The sequence below is a fragment of the Artemia sp. Qi Xiang Cuo genome, chromosome 7 (assembly GCF_049724085.1).
Source record: "Artemia sp. Qi Xiang Cuo chromosome 7, ASM4972408v1, whole genome shotgun sequence".
NCBI classification, from domain to species: Eukaryota; Metazoa; Arthropoda; class Branchiopoda; order Anostraca; family Artemiidae; genus Artemia; species Artemia sp. Qi Xiang Cuo.
Genome location: NC_142800.1, coordinates 52887136 through 52903245, shown reverse-complemented (window position 1 = coordinate 52903245; position 16110 = coordinate 52887136). Strand labels below are relative to the sequence as shown.

At 34.9% G+C, this 16110-nt stretch overlaps 1 protein-coding gene across 2 annotated transcripts in view; it reads left to right on the top strand.

Moving 5' to 3' along the window:
- LOC148950417 (cathepsin L-like) overlaps nucleotides 1–12686 on the top strand; it is a 60392-nt gene extending 47706 nt beyond the window's left edge. For both annotated transcript variants that reach the window (XM_089092396.1, XM_089092395.1), the window contains 3 exons: nucleotides 4319–4412; nucleotides 8544–8617; nucleotides 12466–12686. In XM_089092396.1, the coding sequence (XP_088948522.1) occupies nucleotides 4319–4412; nucleotides 8544–8617; nucleotides 12466–12540 (243 nt within the window). In that variant the 3' untranslated portion in view covers nucleotides 12541–12686. The remainder of the gene's footprint in view (nucleotides 1–4318; nucleotides 4413–8543; nucleotides 8618–12465) is intronic.
- The last annotated feature ends 3424 nt before the right edge of the window (nucleotides 12687–16110 follow it).

Here is a 16110-nt window from a genome sequence, read left to right as displayed (position 1 = left end):
GGCCAAATCAAAAGTATGACAGAAGAAAAATGCACGGGAAAAAGACACTTCTTACTGCCTATTCAAAATTTTCATTGTTTCGCAGCTTAAAGCAGCCTTAAGATTGATTATTTTCTAGAAAATGTGTGCGAGAGACAAATCAAAAGAAACATGGATGGGTTAAGGGTACTTCGCATATTTTTAAAATGCTTCGCGTTAGAAAATACTGTTTTAGGCCATCCACCGAATTCATTCTTAAGTAAAATGAAATTTCTCCAATTCTGAATTTCGAAGGAAGTTAGACAGTTTCCTGCATAATACTTTCTTTAAGAATTATTTCGAAAATTTCTGTCGCTTTCCAGCTGAAAATACTTTCTCTGGCCCATAAGCTTGCTCTGTTATAGAAATTTTTACTACTTCAAACCTTTGTTTTAAGAATACGAGTGGGCATAACTTCGATTATATAGGCACGTTTTCGTGGTCCATCTCCAAAGAAAAAGGGGTAGTGACACTGTTTATAACTAACTATAATTACTCAATTCAAGAATTCTAATTTTATTTCTCAGACAACCCCCCCCCCCCCTCCCCTTCAGAACCTCTAGACCTGCCAATATTTTAAAGATGTAAATATAACAAAAATGCTATTTTTGGCCCCCCAGGATTTGTATAAATTTGCGCTACTGTGCCTATGCAAATTAATTAAAAAAAAGAAACAGCTGACGGTACTGGAAAGTGCTCTGAAAGATCGACTAGGAGTTTTTCCTCAAGTGATTTTGAGGCATTTTCGGCAGAGCTGCTGACGCTGAAGGAGCATCTTACGATTTTGATACTTTTTGTGTCCAAAAACGACTGGAACAAGCTTTCTTCACTCGACTCTACCATAGCCTCAAGGAATTCAGCTATACAAGGACGAGTTGGGATGGACGCTCTTGCGTTTTCTATAGCATTACTTAATGTATCCTACGGCAATGGCTTCAAAGATTTAGGGGCCATAGAACGATCCTCAAGTGACAGCCTTTCAAATATTGAAGGATCCAGATAAGCTGCCTTTAGGAAAAGAGTGATTTCAAAATGCTGGCTCGTTATAAAATACATTTTTAACTCCATGACTATGAGTTCTTTAAGGGATGCAACAATGGGGCCATCACCGGTCCTAGTATTACAAAAGAACTCAAGCCCTTCTAAGATTATGTACTCTACTGCCAGCTGGATATGAAGAAGCACTTATCAGCACCTTGGCATTGCGCCTGGGAGCAAGTATAGTAATAGCAGCTTATAGTACAGGCCAGCCATTAAACATAAACCAGAGAGTCTTAATGGAATCGTTGCATTCGTCGACCTAAAAAAAAAAAAAAAAACGATTTCCAGGCTCCTCACGTTTTTATAGACTCAATCATTTCCAATATTTCGTCGTACTTTCATGTTAAGAGGGATATGAAACGAATACCATTCTCTTTGCAACATCTTTTAAAGGTACCATGCTGGACAGTGGAAACTTTTAGTTTTCTATATAATTTTCGCAGTTTTATTTATGTTTGAGCAACTGTAATATGTCTTTGGATAGCCTGTGCTGTAACCTCGTTTCCTGACTGACTCCCAGCTCTCCGCTCTTCTTCTTCATTACTTTTGCCGCCCTTTTCCGCACACACTGTATCAATTTCATCATATTCTTCAGTAAACCTATCTTCACTTTCGGAGGTTTCAGACTGAGAATCAGAAAAACCGTCTGAATTATTTTCACCAGTTGGCTCGCCCTCTTCGACTTCATCAGAGGATTCCAAGCAATCTTCTTCAGGGATGTCATTGGCTAAGTTTCTAGGTAACCAAAATCCAAGAGCGCGTGCTACTTGGATTGCTGAAAGGATGTTGGTAGCTGTATGAGAATGCTTAAGCCTCTTGAAATTTGAAATGCACTGGTGCAACTTCTGCCGATTTTTCATCTTCCTGGGGTACAAAGGCAGTGACACCTATAAAGCCAGATCCTTTAGTAGACCAGCAGTCAAAAGTCGAGCTAGCCTAAGAGGTAGACCATAAAGCAGCCTTCTGTCTACCCTTTTTTTTCTGTAGCAACACTTATGTGACGATAAATGGTTCCCAAGGATGGTGCTTTCAAGGCCCCTGTTGTTTTTTAAATAAGCTGTTCTATATCTGGCTTATCAAACACAAAAAGTGGCAATTTGTCCTTAAATAGTGTTTTACAGCAGAATTTCCGCAGAGCAGCTTGTTCTGATCGATTGGAAATAAAGAATGATCGTATGTCGGCTCTTCTTGTTCCATGTTTCATTATTTCATTGCCCTCTGTATTACTTACTTTGCTATCTGGAGCTTTATTTAGGGACTCAGCCTGACTTTAATAATTTTTTTTAACTGTTTTAGGTTTGTTATTACCAGCGGCATATACTTTATTTTTGTGTATAGCAAACATTAGCCTTTAGATATGCTTTGCAGAAGTTGAACCTGATACTTTCTTTGCTTCATTTTTTCCCATAGGGTAGTCTCATCCAGAGAGATAGCTTCGAAATCTTGTATGGAACATCCAAGTCGTCATCTGAAGACGACGTCACGTATTTCTTAAAACAAAGCTTGATTTTAGGATTTTTCACAAAATTGGAAAACACCTTCAAGTAGCCCACCATTTTGAAAATTGCACCTACACCAAAATATCTGCCCTCTTTCACCTCAGCGGTGTAACTAGGGGGAAAGGGGCAAATTGCCCTCTGAGCGGTTTCGTTGGCACATCGAACGAAGAAAATCTGTCGGCAAATAAAAGCGAAATGACAGTTCCCGACTACGGTTTCCTAAAAACTTAGATCCTTTCCAGCACAATATTAATTTTTCTGGGAATTTGCTTGTCTATGATAGGTATTTAAGAGACAGATACAAGAAATAATATGCTGCTTAGTGATAATTTTTTTTTAATTTGTTATGCTGTATGGTGAAAAATACCGTCTGTTCACCTGAAGATTGGTATCCTACTGAATAATAAAAGTGATCAGCATTTTATATAACTTTTGTGCTTCCTGAAAATCAGCCGCTGTTTCGGCTCTAGGCTTTTCCTTAAAAGGGTTACCATTGTTTTATTTAGAGATGGTATTATTAACATAAGAAAAAGTATTTGGCTATCTTGTAATGTTGATGCAATAAAGATTTGCCATATATTTAAACTGTAAAGATTTCAATACATTTACATTCCTCTCTGACTAAGAATTTAAGAAAATTTGCAGTTAATAATCAGTATTTATTATGTATGGGTTAGTATGGTAATCATAGCAAGTCACTGTTATTTAGCAGCACAAATTCCATAAGAACAGTGAAATTAAACTTTTCCAGGCTAAAAGTGCAGATTACTTCCCCCTGTAATGTAGGATGCAGAGGCTCTACCAATAAAACCAGGATATATAGTAAGAAGTGTTTTTTCCTGCTTCATCTGGACAGTATCTGTGCAACTTAGCTGCTCAATTGACTGAATAATATTCAGTAAAAAAAAGTTCTTTTAATGGAACTAAACTGCACCTACACTGTTCTCCCATTTACACAAATACCTACTCTCATCTGACTCCTAGGCCCTGATTCGGCCTAGCTGAAACAATCTAGCAGAACTATTTGATGTGTTAGACACACTGAACTGCCACCATTTTCCTTTCTTCTGCGTTATATTGACGCTCTAATTCTAAAAATTTATGGGGTGTAACCATGCTTCTTCACAATTTCAAATTCTGACTTAAAACACTATTTTGCAAGTTTGAAATTCCCGAATATTTCATTCTCGTATCACTAAAATAAAATCAGGAACAGAAGAGAAACAGGTAGGAAAAAAATAGAATAGTTTTATTTTTATGCAAGCAATCATAGTTTAGAATAAACATTGTAACTAAATGGCGCTAGTACTTACAACGAAAACAATAAAAAAACACGAGACTATAACTTATTAAACACTGACGTTTAAAAAGGAACGAACGAATTGGCGGAACAGTTTGTTCTTGGGAGTACGCAATTGCAATATCACTTTGTTAGCTGACCTTGCGTTTATTTCATTCCTCATAACTGGTGGTAGAATCTCTCTGTTTTTCAAAAAAAAAGAAACAGGACAAAATAGCTATTTTAAAAACAGAAACAGAACAGAATAGGTAAATAATAAACAGGTACTTTGAACACAGAAACAGTGCCCATGGTTAATCAGGACTAAGGCTTACTTGTTTAAATAAGACACAATGAATGCTAAAACTTAGATGTTACATTTGACTGATCTGGTTTTTTTTTTTTTTTTTTTTTTACCTAGAAAAGTATGTTTCCTTTGTTTTTTATTGAGTTCTGTAAACCAAATTCAATTCTATTGCAGTTCTATCGTCGTGGTGTATCGCATCCAAAGAAATTTTTCTGCAATCCCAAAAATCTTGACCATGGAGTTTTGATCGTTGGCTATGGAGCTGAAAGTAAGTTTTTTTGTGTTTTATTCGATCATTTTTCAGCTTTTACTGATGAGTTGTTTTCAATAAGCAAAACATTTTTATCGGTTCCCGAGGGAATAAGGCCAAAAGGATAGAATAAAGCGAAAAAAACGATGCAACAGCTAACCGATAAGGACGAACGAATATTCAAGACACATTAAGCTACTGCTGAAGTATCTTATGCCTCCAATAAATATCAAAGCCGTCAATATTGTGTAAAATTTACAGGCCAAATTATTTATTCTTTGCAAGAAAGAAAATTTAATTTTGCAATAAATTAACAAGCAAACCATTCAGCTCTAATTTCGCCGGTTTTGAGTACGCTCAATGTCCAATTTACTTTGATTTTGAAATTCCTCAAACAATAGGGTGTTGCCCAACAAACCGGCTACGGGAGTTTTCTTTCGGTTCGGGATGTGTTGGACATTTTTCACACAGTACTTGAAGAGCCTATTTTTAAATATATTTGGTAACAAAGCTTGAATTTAGTCTGCAAAATAGTACTATCGATATGGTAAAAGGGAGATTAAGGTTTTCCTGTTTCGTAATTTTTGTTGATGAATACTACAACTCATCTTTCCCTTCAACTTGTTCAATTGGGGTGGCCTAGCCCCCCCCCCCCCTCCCATTCTCCAAGGTTTTAAATAGTGTGTTCAGGATATAGACGACTGTGTTATATTACCATTTTGGGAAAACATTGTAACAAGAATATACTTACCCCTTAGCAGGAATTCTACCGATACCAGTTCTTCAATAGCTTTTAAAAGGTATAATAAAATAAACGTGATGATTCCTGAAAATTGAGTGTAAGCAATGGCAGAGTGTAAGAGATACTGACAATTATTTGCACTTTTTCAGGGTAGTAACCCGAGGTTCCAACAGCTGTTCTTTTTTCTTATGCAGAACATATGCATGTACCAAAGTACAAAACTGTCCAAATCATATTTAACATCGATCAAGACAAAAGTAGTTAAAATTAAAAAAAATATTTATTAAATAAATGAGAAATATTAAATGTGCCTAAAGTGGCTTTTGTGTCATTTCGTTACAGATAACAGAATAGCTTCTCATAAATGAAATAAATATTTTACCATCTCTAATAAGCTTTTTTTGTGTTGGTAATCATGTTCGTTTGGCAAAGAAAAATTATGAACCAATGATTTTCAACCGAACTTTTTTTTATTAAACGGATCAGTTGAAATATTACAACGTATTTAGTGGACTGTTATAGCGTGTGACCCTCTCCCCCTCCAAAATATGGCTGTAATCTGGTGGAAGGAACGACCGTTCGTATGTAAAATTGTAGCAGTATCTACTCATAGTAATCCTTGTTATCTTCGACTTTTCCTAATTTTTAATGTCAAAAATAAAGTGGCCTTTTAAACAGATCATCTGTCCAAAGCCCAGGCCCATTGTCTGCAAAGAGAGTTTTAACTTAAATGCACCATTGCTTCTGTGGTGTTGATTTATGACATTAACAGGATTGTTGGATATATGTACTTTTATTTATCTTTGCTCGAAACACTACAAGAGTTTTCTAGCGAATGAAATGTTGATCAACTATTGTGAAAACAGATTATTTATTTAAAAATTTATGAATCAATAAATATTTTTGTGAAAACTAAATTTTTGTAATAATCGGGGAAAGAATTGGTAACATTTTCAAGATCAATGGAAACCACTTTGTTATCATCTAAACGCCCCAATTCTTTGGCTTAGTTCACATTTTTTTTGCTGTTAATAAATGTAAAAACTTTTAAAACTGAGCAACTACTTTGTGTCTTCAAGATTTTCAAAATCATATTAATTTTGTTCAAGCAAAATTTGAGAAGCAAAATTTTGATTTGAGTTTCTGACAAAATCAGTTGAGTACTTTAAAATGAATTATTCAGTTGATAGTATATTCAGTTGAGTTGAGTATATTCAGTTTGAGTGAGTATATTCAGTTGAGTATACTTAAAATTGTCTCGTCAGAATTTATTTGTTATGTGAAATCGATGAACATGACAATGTGGATGACCTATATCTCTTCATGGGTACTTGTCTATTTCAGTTTAGATTGAACGTCCAAACCAAGCACGTACACGTTCGGAATAAATGCAATCTGATGATAAAATATTCTTGTTTATAGCACGATGAAAAATTAATTTCTGAATCAACAATGCAGTTGCTAGTAGAATATCCACTGATTTGTGCTAGTAGAATGGTTAACTAACGAATTCTATTAAAAAGAAAAAATGGCTTAAATCAAGAATACGAGATGATGTTAAGTATAGAGAAAATCGACTACGTGGACAGCTTCACATACTTTGATAGTATTATTAGTAAAGATGATGGATGCAGTAAGGGTGTAAGGTGTTTTGAAATTTATCTAGATCGTATAAATCTTTACTTTTTGGCCATTTTTGCCAATGATAGCTAACTACAAATATGTTGCTTGTTTCAATAACACAGTTGTTGAAAAGCAGTTTCCCACTCGAACGTTTTATGTGGGCTACCAATAGCGGTTTTAGGTCTATAAGCTGGGGGGGGGGGGGGCAAGGTATACCATAGGAATGTAAAAATATAAAATAAAAGGAATTTAATGTCAGAAATACTGGGGAAGGGGGTGAAGCTGCCCCCCTCTGCCTAAAACTAGAACCACCACTGAGGGCTGCTGTATAGGAGCTTAACAGACTATAGCCTTCGAATAGGCTATCACCTGCTATGCAATCTCGAAATTTGTAAGTATTGCCAAAAATAGGTGCGTTACGAAAAATGAGTTTTCATTTTGTGTGAGCGAGACAAGTAGTGATACTGAGGCGAGTCTTACAGTTGCCAGAAAAAAATAGAGTTGGTTTGGCTATCTCCTAACATCTACTGGGTAAATACTGATGCACATGATTTGCAGTCTTCTGCTAGGCTTTCATTTAGTCCTATCATTTTGCTATGTCATTACCTACCATTGTATATTTTGAATACCTGTTGGGCAATATTGTTTCGTAAAGGTGTATTTGACCTTTCAAATATTTTAATTAGATTTGAAAATAAGGATTCAAGGTGTTGTCTCGTAAAGTTTATTTCTTTGCAGGTATATGAGAAAAAATATATAAATGTCGTATGTGTTGAAGAAGGCCTCATATTGTAAGAAAAATGTGTCAGTTAGTTTTGGCAATGACGGTTTTGAAGTACTCCTTTGTCCCAATCATGATATAGATCCTATATCTTTTCTAAATATATTTGCTTCTAAGAATGTGCCCATGGATGAAAATTTACAAGACGTTTTTTGAGAGTCAATAATTGATTTTCAGGATGTGTCAGATATGCCCTTTGGGATCTGGGAAGAGCTGTGTCATCTCAATTTAAAACAAATGTTCTTAAAGACCCACTCACTGTGACTTTACTAATATTGGGATTTAGCTAACGGCAGTTCTGGGAATCAGTTAAATTTAAACCCATTCAGTGACGTTTAACTAGCGTCCATAAATGGATCAAGACAAAGCTGAAGTTCAATCGACTTGACCTTAGTTAAGCCAAACAAAATCAGAACTTATCATACGGTTTTGCTGCTGGCGAATAGGCCAACCCATTCCTGATAAAGAAAAAAAAACTGCAAACAAACAATAAATAACAAATGGAAAATTTGAATGAAAAAGAAGTGAAATATTTGAGGAGCTATTGTGTTTACTCAATAGAATACTTGTGAAGAGAAACAAGGTCTGTATGAGATCTGAGATACCGACAGACACTTTGATTGATTTCAATATTTTAATTATCTATTGTGAATGGTAAAATCTGATCAGGAACATGAGCTGAAACCTGGTTTCGGAACGGGCGTATTTTCAGTATTAGTAAAATCTCATTTTGAATTGGTCTTAATTTTGTTAATGTCAATCAAAGCTATGAAGGGAAAATCAGAAAACTGGGCGTGCAATGCATCCATCTAGGAATATCACCTAACAAGTTGAAGGACGCCAAGTCTTTGTCTCATTTTTATAATGAATTATCTATCGTTGTTTATTTATTTTGATTTTTATGTTTGTCAGCAATGGGGCTTGAGCTTATCTCCTTCATGAAAATAATAATTTATTCTGTTCAGTATTCTCTGTTCAATCTTCTATTCAATTCCTTTTGCAGTTACTCCTGTTAAACAGAAAGTTTTGCCATATTGGATTGTGAAAAATAGCTGGGGAACAAGATGGGGCGAGCAGGTAAAGAACTTTTCATATTCTTCTACGTTTTATATTCTTCCGTCTAATACAAAATTTCTAGAAAGTGTTAAGAATTGTATGTAGGAATAGTTTTTCCACAAATGAAGAGCAGAAATTATTCCAAAGAGAATCTTTCTATTTTAAAAGAAGAGCAAAAATCCACTTATTTTTGGATTTTTTTTTAAATATTTGATTTCGATATTGCTCTCTTCTGTTCTGCAACGAATAAGCCACATGACCTTCTTATAATTTTTCTTTTGTTACCTCATTTGGAGCGAAGTCAGAAGAGATAGTGGCTGTAGTATCACAGTATTGGAGAATTGCTGGGAATAAAATTTGTTGCCATTTGATTTGAACCTTGTTATCTTACAAGGCAGGGTAGTAGAAAAGATGCTTTTCTAGATTGTTAAATCTTTTCAAACTGTATTTGAAGTAACAAAAGATTAGTGATGAGTAATGAAATCAGTTTTCGAATAGCGAAAGCTCAAGTATAGTGTATTCAAATTATCAACTAAATGGCAAAGAAACAAAAACAATTGAAAAATTTTCGAGTCCCTAAAAATTAACTTCATGCCCGACCTTTTCCAAATAAAATGGTGACCTGGTACCAATAAAATCAAGCTAAAGCAACCGACCAGTAAGCCTAGTTATGTGCAATTATTCAAGAGGAATGAGCAGTAAAGCCCTATTGGCTGTTATTTTCAAAGATGGTGGTATTTTTCTTCTTTTTTTCGTGAGATGACAGTATTTCTGATAATATTTGCAATGAAACTGAATTTTAATCTTCATTATCCAAAAATTTAAAAACGAAAAAAAAAAAAAAAAAACAGGAAAGAAAGATATGAATTCAGCATATGAATTATGGTCCGGTAAAATTGACAAGAATGCTGCACACTAAATTCGAGCCAAAAGATTCAGTCGGAAAAAACTTAACCCTTGGAGAATTCAACCCAAGAAAAGTCAACCCGGCAAAATTGAATGTACAAAAAATCTTGTTATTGAACCCTGGCGCAGAAAGGGGAACCTTAAGGCTTGTATCGTCTTTAAAACCTTGAGATTTTCATAATTTTACATATTTTTCCCAATTTTTTTTTTTTTTGCAAATTTCAGAAGGCAATGTATGGGTTTTTCTCCAGGGCCGAGTCTCTGTTCTTGACACCCTGACCATGCTGGAAACCGTTTTGAAAGATGTTTGGAGAAAGTTCCGGAAAGAGGGAGGGGTTATAGGGAATTAAAGCTTTGTAGGACATTCTGAGAGGATAATATTTGACGGGTTTGATTAGGATGGCTACGACAAAATTAAGGATCTTTAAGGTGATCAGCATTGCGTGAAAAAGGACGAAGACTATAATTGTCAATGTCGACCTCGAAAACACCGAAAATTCATATTGACTCTTCAGTTAATATTAGCAGTGATGATGTCCGTAATATAAAAAATGCTAATGGTGGTGATGAAGATGGGGATCCTTGAGTTCCCGGTGGATCTGGAGGTCATAAGGAAGTAAGTCCCCCTCACTTCCTTCCTTTCAGCAAAAAAAGAACTTGGTGTTTGACTCTGTTTGGTTTTAGTCATTTTCGTGGATAGATGTTGGGGAGTTTCTATTCTAAAATTGCCACACTGACTCCTCGAGAAAGTTGAAATATTTGGGCTCGACAATGTATATTTTCTATTTTTGAAACATTCTCCGTTGGAAAAATCCTCTGAGAAAAAAAAAACTATGAATCACACAGACCTGATTCAAGAAAAATTGTTCATAAAGAGTGGATAAAAAAGTGTTATCTTTATGCCCAAAGATTCAAGCAGGGTCAAAGTCCCTTAAATGAATGTTTGGGGAATGTTTCTTGTAACTTTCTGAACGAGGGTCCTTTTCTTGGGTGTTAAATCGGTGAAAGTTCTCTCTTGATGCTCCAGCAATGGTCAGCCATCATGTAAACCCATCTACATTAATACTGGGCCTACATGACCTTCAAATCTTGATGGAAACGCTCATCGTATTCATCAATGACAGCATTAAGATTTTTTGAGAAGTTCACAAGTTGGCTATTGAAAAGTCACAATTTGATGCTCATGTTGCAATCAAGCATTTTGAAGCCTCGTAATTTGTAGGGGAAAAGGGGGTTTTTTGAAAGAAGGTAATTTTAAGAAATTCCTTTACAAATTAACGCATATACAAGAAAATGATTCTGCAATATTATTTGCAGATGATACGCCATTGAAAATTAAACTAAAATCGCCTAGTATTAATGGACTAAATCTACAAGTAATCTATATTGCATTATCGCAGGTTTTCATCTAATAAACTAGTCCTAATATATTCGTGGTTAGTCAGCAATGGCTACTAATATGATAAACTCATGCAACCCACTTACAATTGAAAATCTTGGAAACATTTTGTCTAAACTTCCAGGGTCTTAAAGCCTGCGATCAAAGATTTGATATATATTCTTAATATTGGTGTTTACATGTCAAACTTTATCTCTGATTGAAAGGGAGGGGGTGTTGTAACCTGTTGCCATTAATTACATCAATAAAAAAAATACTTCGTCAATTTCCAAGAATAAGTTTTGATTAATTGTAAAAATGTGACATATTTTGTTAATTATGAGTATGACTGAGATTAAAAGTTATTTCAGAGTTTAAAGTACTATTAAGGAAGATTCAGTTTTTTGACGGTCAGTTTTATGTCTTATCAAAAAAAATAATGTTAAATAACCCTCCAGCCAGTATCGGAAGAATTTTCTGCTATTGGAAATTAGTTGCAGTGATATTCAAGTACGTCAAGTAAATTCAATCCAATTGTGGCTGGAACTTGTTCGTACATGTCTAACTTTCCAGGGTAGTTTGTTTCAATTATGTTTTTTTTTGCGTATGCTTTTGTCACTTTGTAAGAAAGCTTGAAACTTAAAGTTTTGTCTAAGAGACCGCTGAGTGTCTTAGATAAGGAGGTGGGGGGGGGGCAAAAATATACATTTTTAGGTCTTTCTCGGCCATCACACAACTAAATGGTGTGTAATGTAGTGTAATTTGCACCCTAAGGTAGGGAGGGAACGACTCAAATCTTGCTGTGATCGGGTACTATCTCGCTGCGACTATAGCCCATCAAAATAGATGCTGCAAATTTATAAAAATTAATGAAAATTATTAATAAGTAGCATGTGGAAAAAATTTGTGAGCTATTCAAAATTATTAGATTCTTTATTAAATTTTCGTTTACGAGCTAATTTAAAAGAATGTTGAAGACTTGATGGCCTTAATAGCAGCTACTAACATCTAGCTTTGCAAATGGTATTGTAGTGCACTTGAATTAGAAAAGGAAAAAAGGAACAATGACAATGCTCTTGCCAAACTGATATCACTAAATGTTGTTTTGATGTTTCTCTTACAGAGCGAATTCAGTTTCTCATAATCTTGGCAGCGGTCAATAAATTATAATAAAAATTATTTTTAAACAAGGAAAAATTATGCATTTCTTTTTGTAATATTTTTTTTAGCGTTGAATGTGATTTCTATTACTTGCGATGAAAATTCCCGTATGTGGAAAAATTGCCTCAAATAAAGCTTATATTGAAAGAGCTTCCAAATATCATTAAGCTGCTGACTGATTTACACAATAAGCTGCTGACAATAATGTATCGGTGCTTGTCGTCTTATCATAATTTGATCCATCTGTTTTACAAGTGTTTGCTTCTGTTTGTGGTTTATCTTTCTAAACGCTCGACTAATTATCTTTTTGGTAACGGTGGGGGGGGGGTATTAATTAATACTATTATTGTTATTTTTCTGCCAGAGGTCAACATATAAAGATTATATTTAACACAAGTATCTACAGCCATTTTTTTCTTTTCAGGGATACTATCGTGTTTATCGTGGTGATGGTACATGTGGTATAAATACAATGGTCACCAGTGCAGTTGTGGAATGAAGCAGTTAACGTGAATCTCTTTTGTTTATTATATATATATATATATATATATATATATAGCTTTACTTATATGAATGGGTTCTTATTTCTTTTGCTGTGTTTATTAGTACTTCCGTTAATAGTCGATTATATGTTTTGAAAGCGTTTACAGTTGTATTTTATCTTTTATTTCAACTGTAGGAAATACCTATTTATGGCTAACTTGTTCTGACATAGATTTTGATCTTTTGCGACTATTTGATACGAAGAACAAAAAAAGACTGATGTAGCAGAAATTCTTGTGTAGACGAAAAATGTTCCATATAGAATAGAAATGTGGCCAACAAACCATAAATATTTGATTTTGCTGTTTTGCTTAGGGTATATACAGACCTACTTGTGTGCCTTTTTGCTCTAGTATTTGTTTTCCTTTCTATCTTATTTCTTTCATAATTTTTAGTAAAAAATTGTTCAACCTATTAACAAAGCTTGAAACACAGGTAAAGATATTGTAATGGAACCTTGACCCGGACAAAGGGAGCAGTACCAATTTCTTTATGAAAATGGATGACGCTGTATAAATGACGCTAATGATTTTGTTTTCTTTTTTTAACCTGCAGATCTAAGCTCCCGCTTGAGGGGAGCGAGAGCCAGCCTGATCAATTAGCAAACAGATACGAAAGCTTACTGAGCCATCTTCTTGTTATATTCACAAAATCTAAGTGCAACAATAGCCTATAAAGCATGCTTAAACGGTGGTTGCACAACTCTAACTAAAAAGTGGCCCTTTTTCTGTTGATTAGATAAATATTTCTTTAGACATACTTATTAGGTATAATTCTACCTGAAAAGCTTCTTTTTTGAGCAATGTGTAGTACTACCAGCTTGGCTTTTGAATTCACAAGCATCGAATTTTCTTATTCAGCAGCTAAATATCTCTTAAACCTTGTATAACAAACTCTCTCCAACACTCTTATTTCATAAAGGTAAGTGACCAGTTTCTACGTGTATATCGCACTGCTCAAAACGAATGGACATATCTTTCTTTTTATTAATTTTACATGAAAGTGAAACTAAAGGTTTGAGTTTTTTTGTGGGGAGGCTTTGAATGGGAAACAAACGTAAAAGCTATTATATGTAGCTGAATGATGCAGTTATGTTTTGGTACCTAGAACACAGTGTTTGGCGATCTTTGAGAGAAAGTTACTAAAGTATTTTGGGATCAAACACGGCCCGTGTGTCCTTCCTAGAAAGTAGATTTGTCTTTAAATGCATTTATTGGATAAAGATCTATTAGTGAAATGTTTCGTAGTTTTCATCTACTTTTTGTAAAAGAAAAACAGGTCTGATGCATGCATTGACTTTGCCATGACATTTTCATTACTGAATATCAGATGCGGTAAAATCGCAATTGCAGGACCAACCGAAACTGACATGAGACTTAGCAGAAATAGTAGTCTATAGTAGTCCGGGTGTTTGTTATAATTCTTAGGTAGGCTCGGCAAGATGTTGTTTATCTATTTTTGGCTTTATTCTATCTTAAAATCTGTTTTTTCTTGTTTTTCTTTTACTGTTGGGTGCGCTGAAGTTCTCTAACGGTGCATGCAATAACCCGTTTCGAAGCGAAATGGGTGTTTTCTGTGAACTGAAGGATAGATGAAGGGTCTCTAAATCAAACCTTGGAACCTTTCTGTAGAAGTAAGCATCTATTCGCGGCACCACAATCTTAAAGTTTCTTTTATAAAATGAAACTGTTCTGACATTAAAGGCAGATCAGTATTTTTAGAAATTGTAACTTTACTCTTTTTTTTTTGGAACGTCGGCTATTCTTTTTATTATCAATCAAATAAATGCCTAAAATTGGGTGGAAACCCTTTATAAGTTTCTGCATCATCAACGATAATGGTGCCTGTACTCAGGAATCAATTGTCATACATTGATTTAGAATCGTCAGTGCTAATACATACTCCGAAAGTCCAGTATTCTAGACTATTTTACCATAACACGGTCCTCACATACACAACCTGTATGTTTGAAGAAGAGGTTTTGGCTAAAGAGTCATACTTTAGGTATTCCAATAGCGGCCAAAACTGTGTATAGCTCAACAGTCCAAAGATTCAGACACATGATCTGAGACCATTAGTATGTACCTAACGGGTTTGGATTAAAGACTGTGATCTAATCGTAGCAGGCGGTTTCGCAAATTATCCCGAAGTAACCACGAGTCCAAAAAGGTGCTGTCTAAACATATGATGCTAGGGCGAAGGAGAATGTGGACTCGTACCCAAGGGCTCTTGAATGGGATAAATCGCAATTTTTCATGATCCTCATTTCAAAAAGATGCAATAAGCTCAATATCCTACTAATATACAACTTGGGTTTCATCTTTTCAGAAGAAGGAGAAAGCCAATTTTAGAATTCTTTGGGGTATGAATATCAAAAATGCACGGGAAAATTTTTCTTCAGAAGTACTTAAATGTTAAGGTTAATAGAAAAAAGTAGAATATTTGTTAATAATTTAACGCAGTGTGTACAAGTAATTAATTATGTAAACTTAAATAGGGGTATTTCTTCTGGGAATATTTTAAACTAGATCTCAAGAAATTTGGGTACACCACTGATCCAACTGATAGCTGCATGTAGAGGAAGCTGTAACTAGGTTTTCCCCAAAATGTACATGTCACGTGCACGCGATGACTGCGATATTTTTGAAGCAACTCTAACTTACGTTGCGTTAATGAAAACAAAACTACCGTAAACTAAATATTATGTTAATTTTTTCTTTCTTTTATTAAGGAGGAATTTAAAGTTAAAAAGACTGGAATATAAATTTTGGTATTTTAATTGAAGCTGAAAATCAGTTTGCTTAACATCATAGACTCAAGGGCGCAGCTAAGGGGGGGGGGGGGGGGCTTCCCCCAAAGTGGCCGATTTCATCAGCACATTCCTTATATCCCCCCTCCAGTCTCAAAACCCTGGCTTCGTCCTTGTATGGGCTGTCTTTTCCAATTTGTAATTTTGAAAACAGTTGGAATCCAGGGAATTGACAAAACATGGTAACAACTAGAAAAAAAATATCGAGTTACCACATAAGAAGGCTTAAATAATGAGTAAGGACCTTGAAGTATTTTTCAATTAACCTCAATAATCTCAAAAGCAGGATGTGTGTGAAAATCATTGAAAACACGCTTTCCGTAGTGTTGTAGGTAGATAGCAATGTAATGTAGGCGGACGAAAGAAAGATATTTTCATATAAAATATAGTTGTGTAGCTAGGGAGAAGCAAGGGGATACACTTGACACCAGGCACATCATCCATAAGGGTACCATCTAGATAATATATATACCGTACCATTTAGGAAAGCCATAACCACTTACGTTCTTACGGAGGGGGGCGAGACCAACATTTCCGTTGAGTGCTGATAAACCTACGTACGCTTCTGTAGAAATGAGGACCTACATGGATTATTTTTAGCCAAATGTATAGTCTACAAAGAGGTGTAAGCATTATTTTTGGATGTTGGTGTACATTACAGTCTATTAGAGGATAAGACAGTCTATTAGTAATGTAATGTAGGTGGATGAAAGAAAG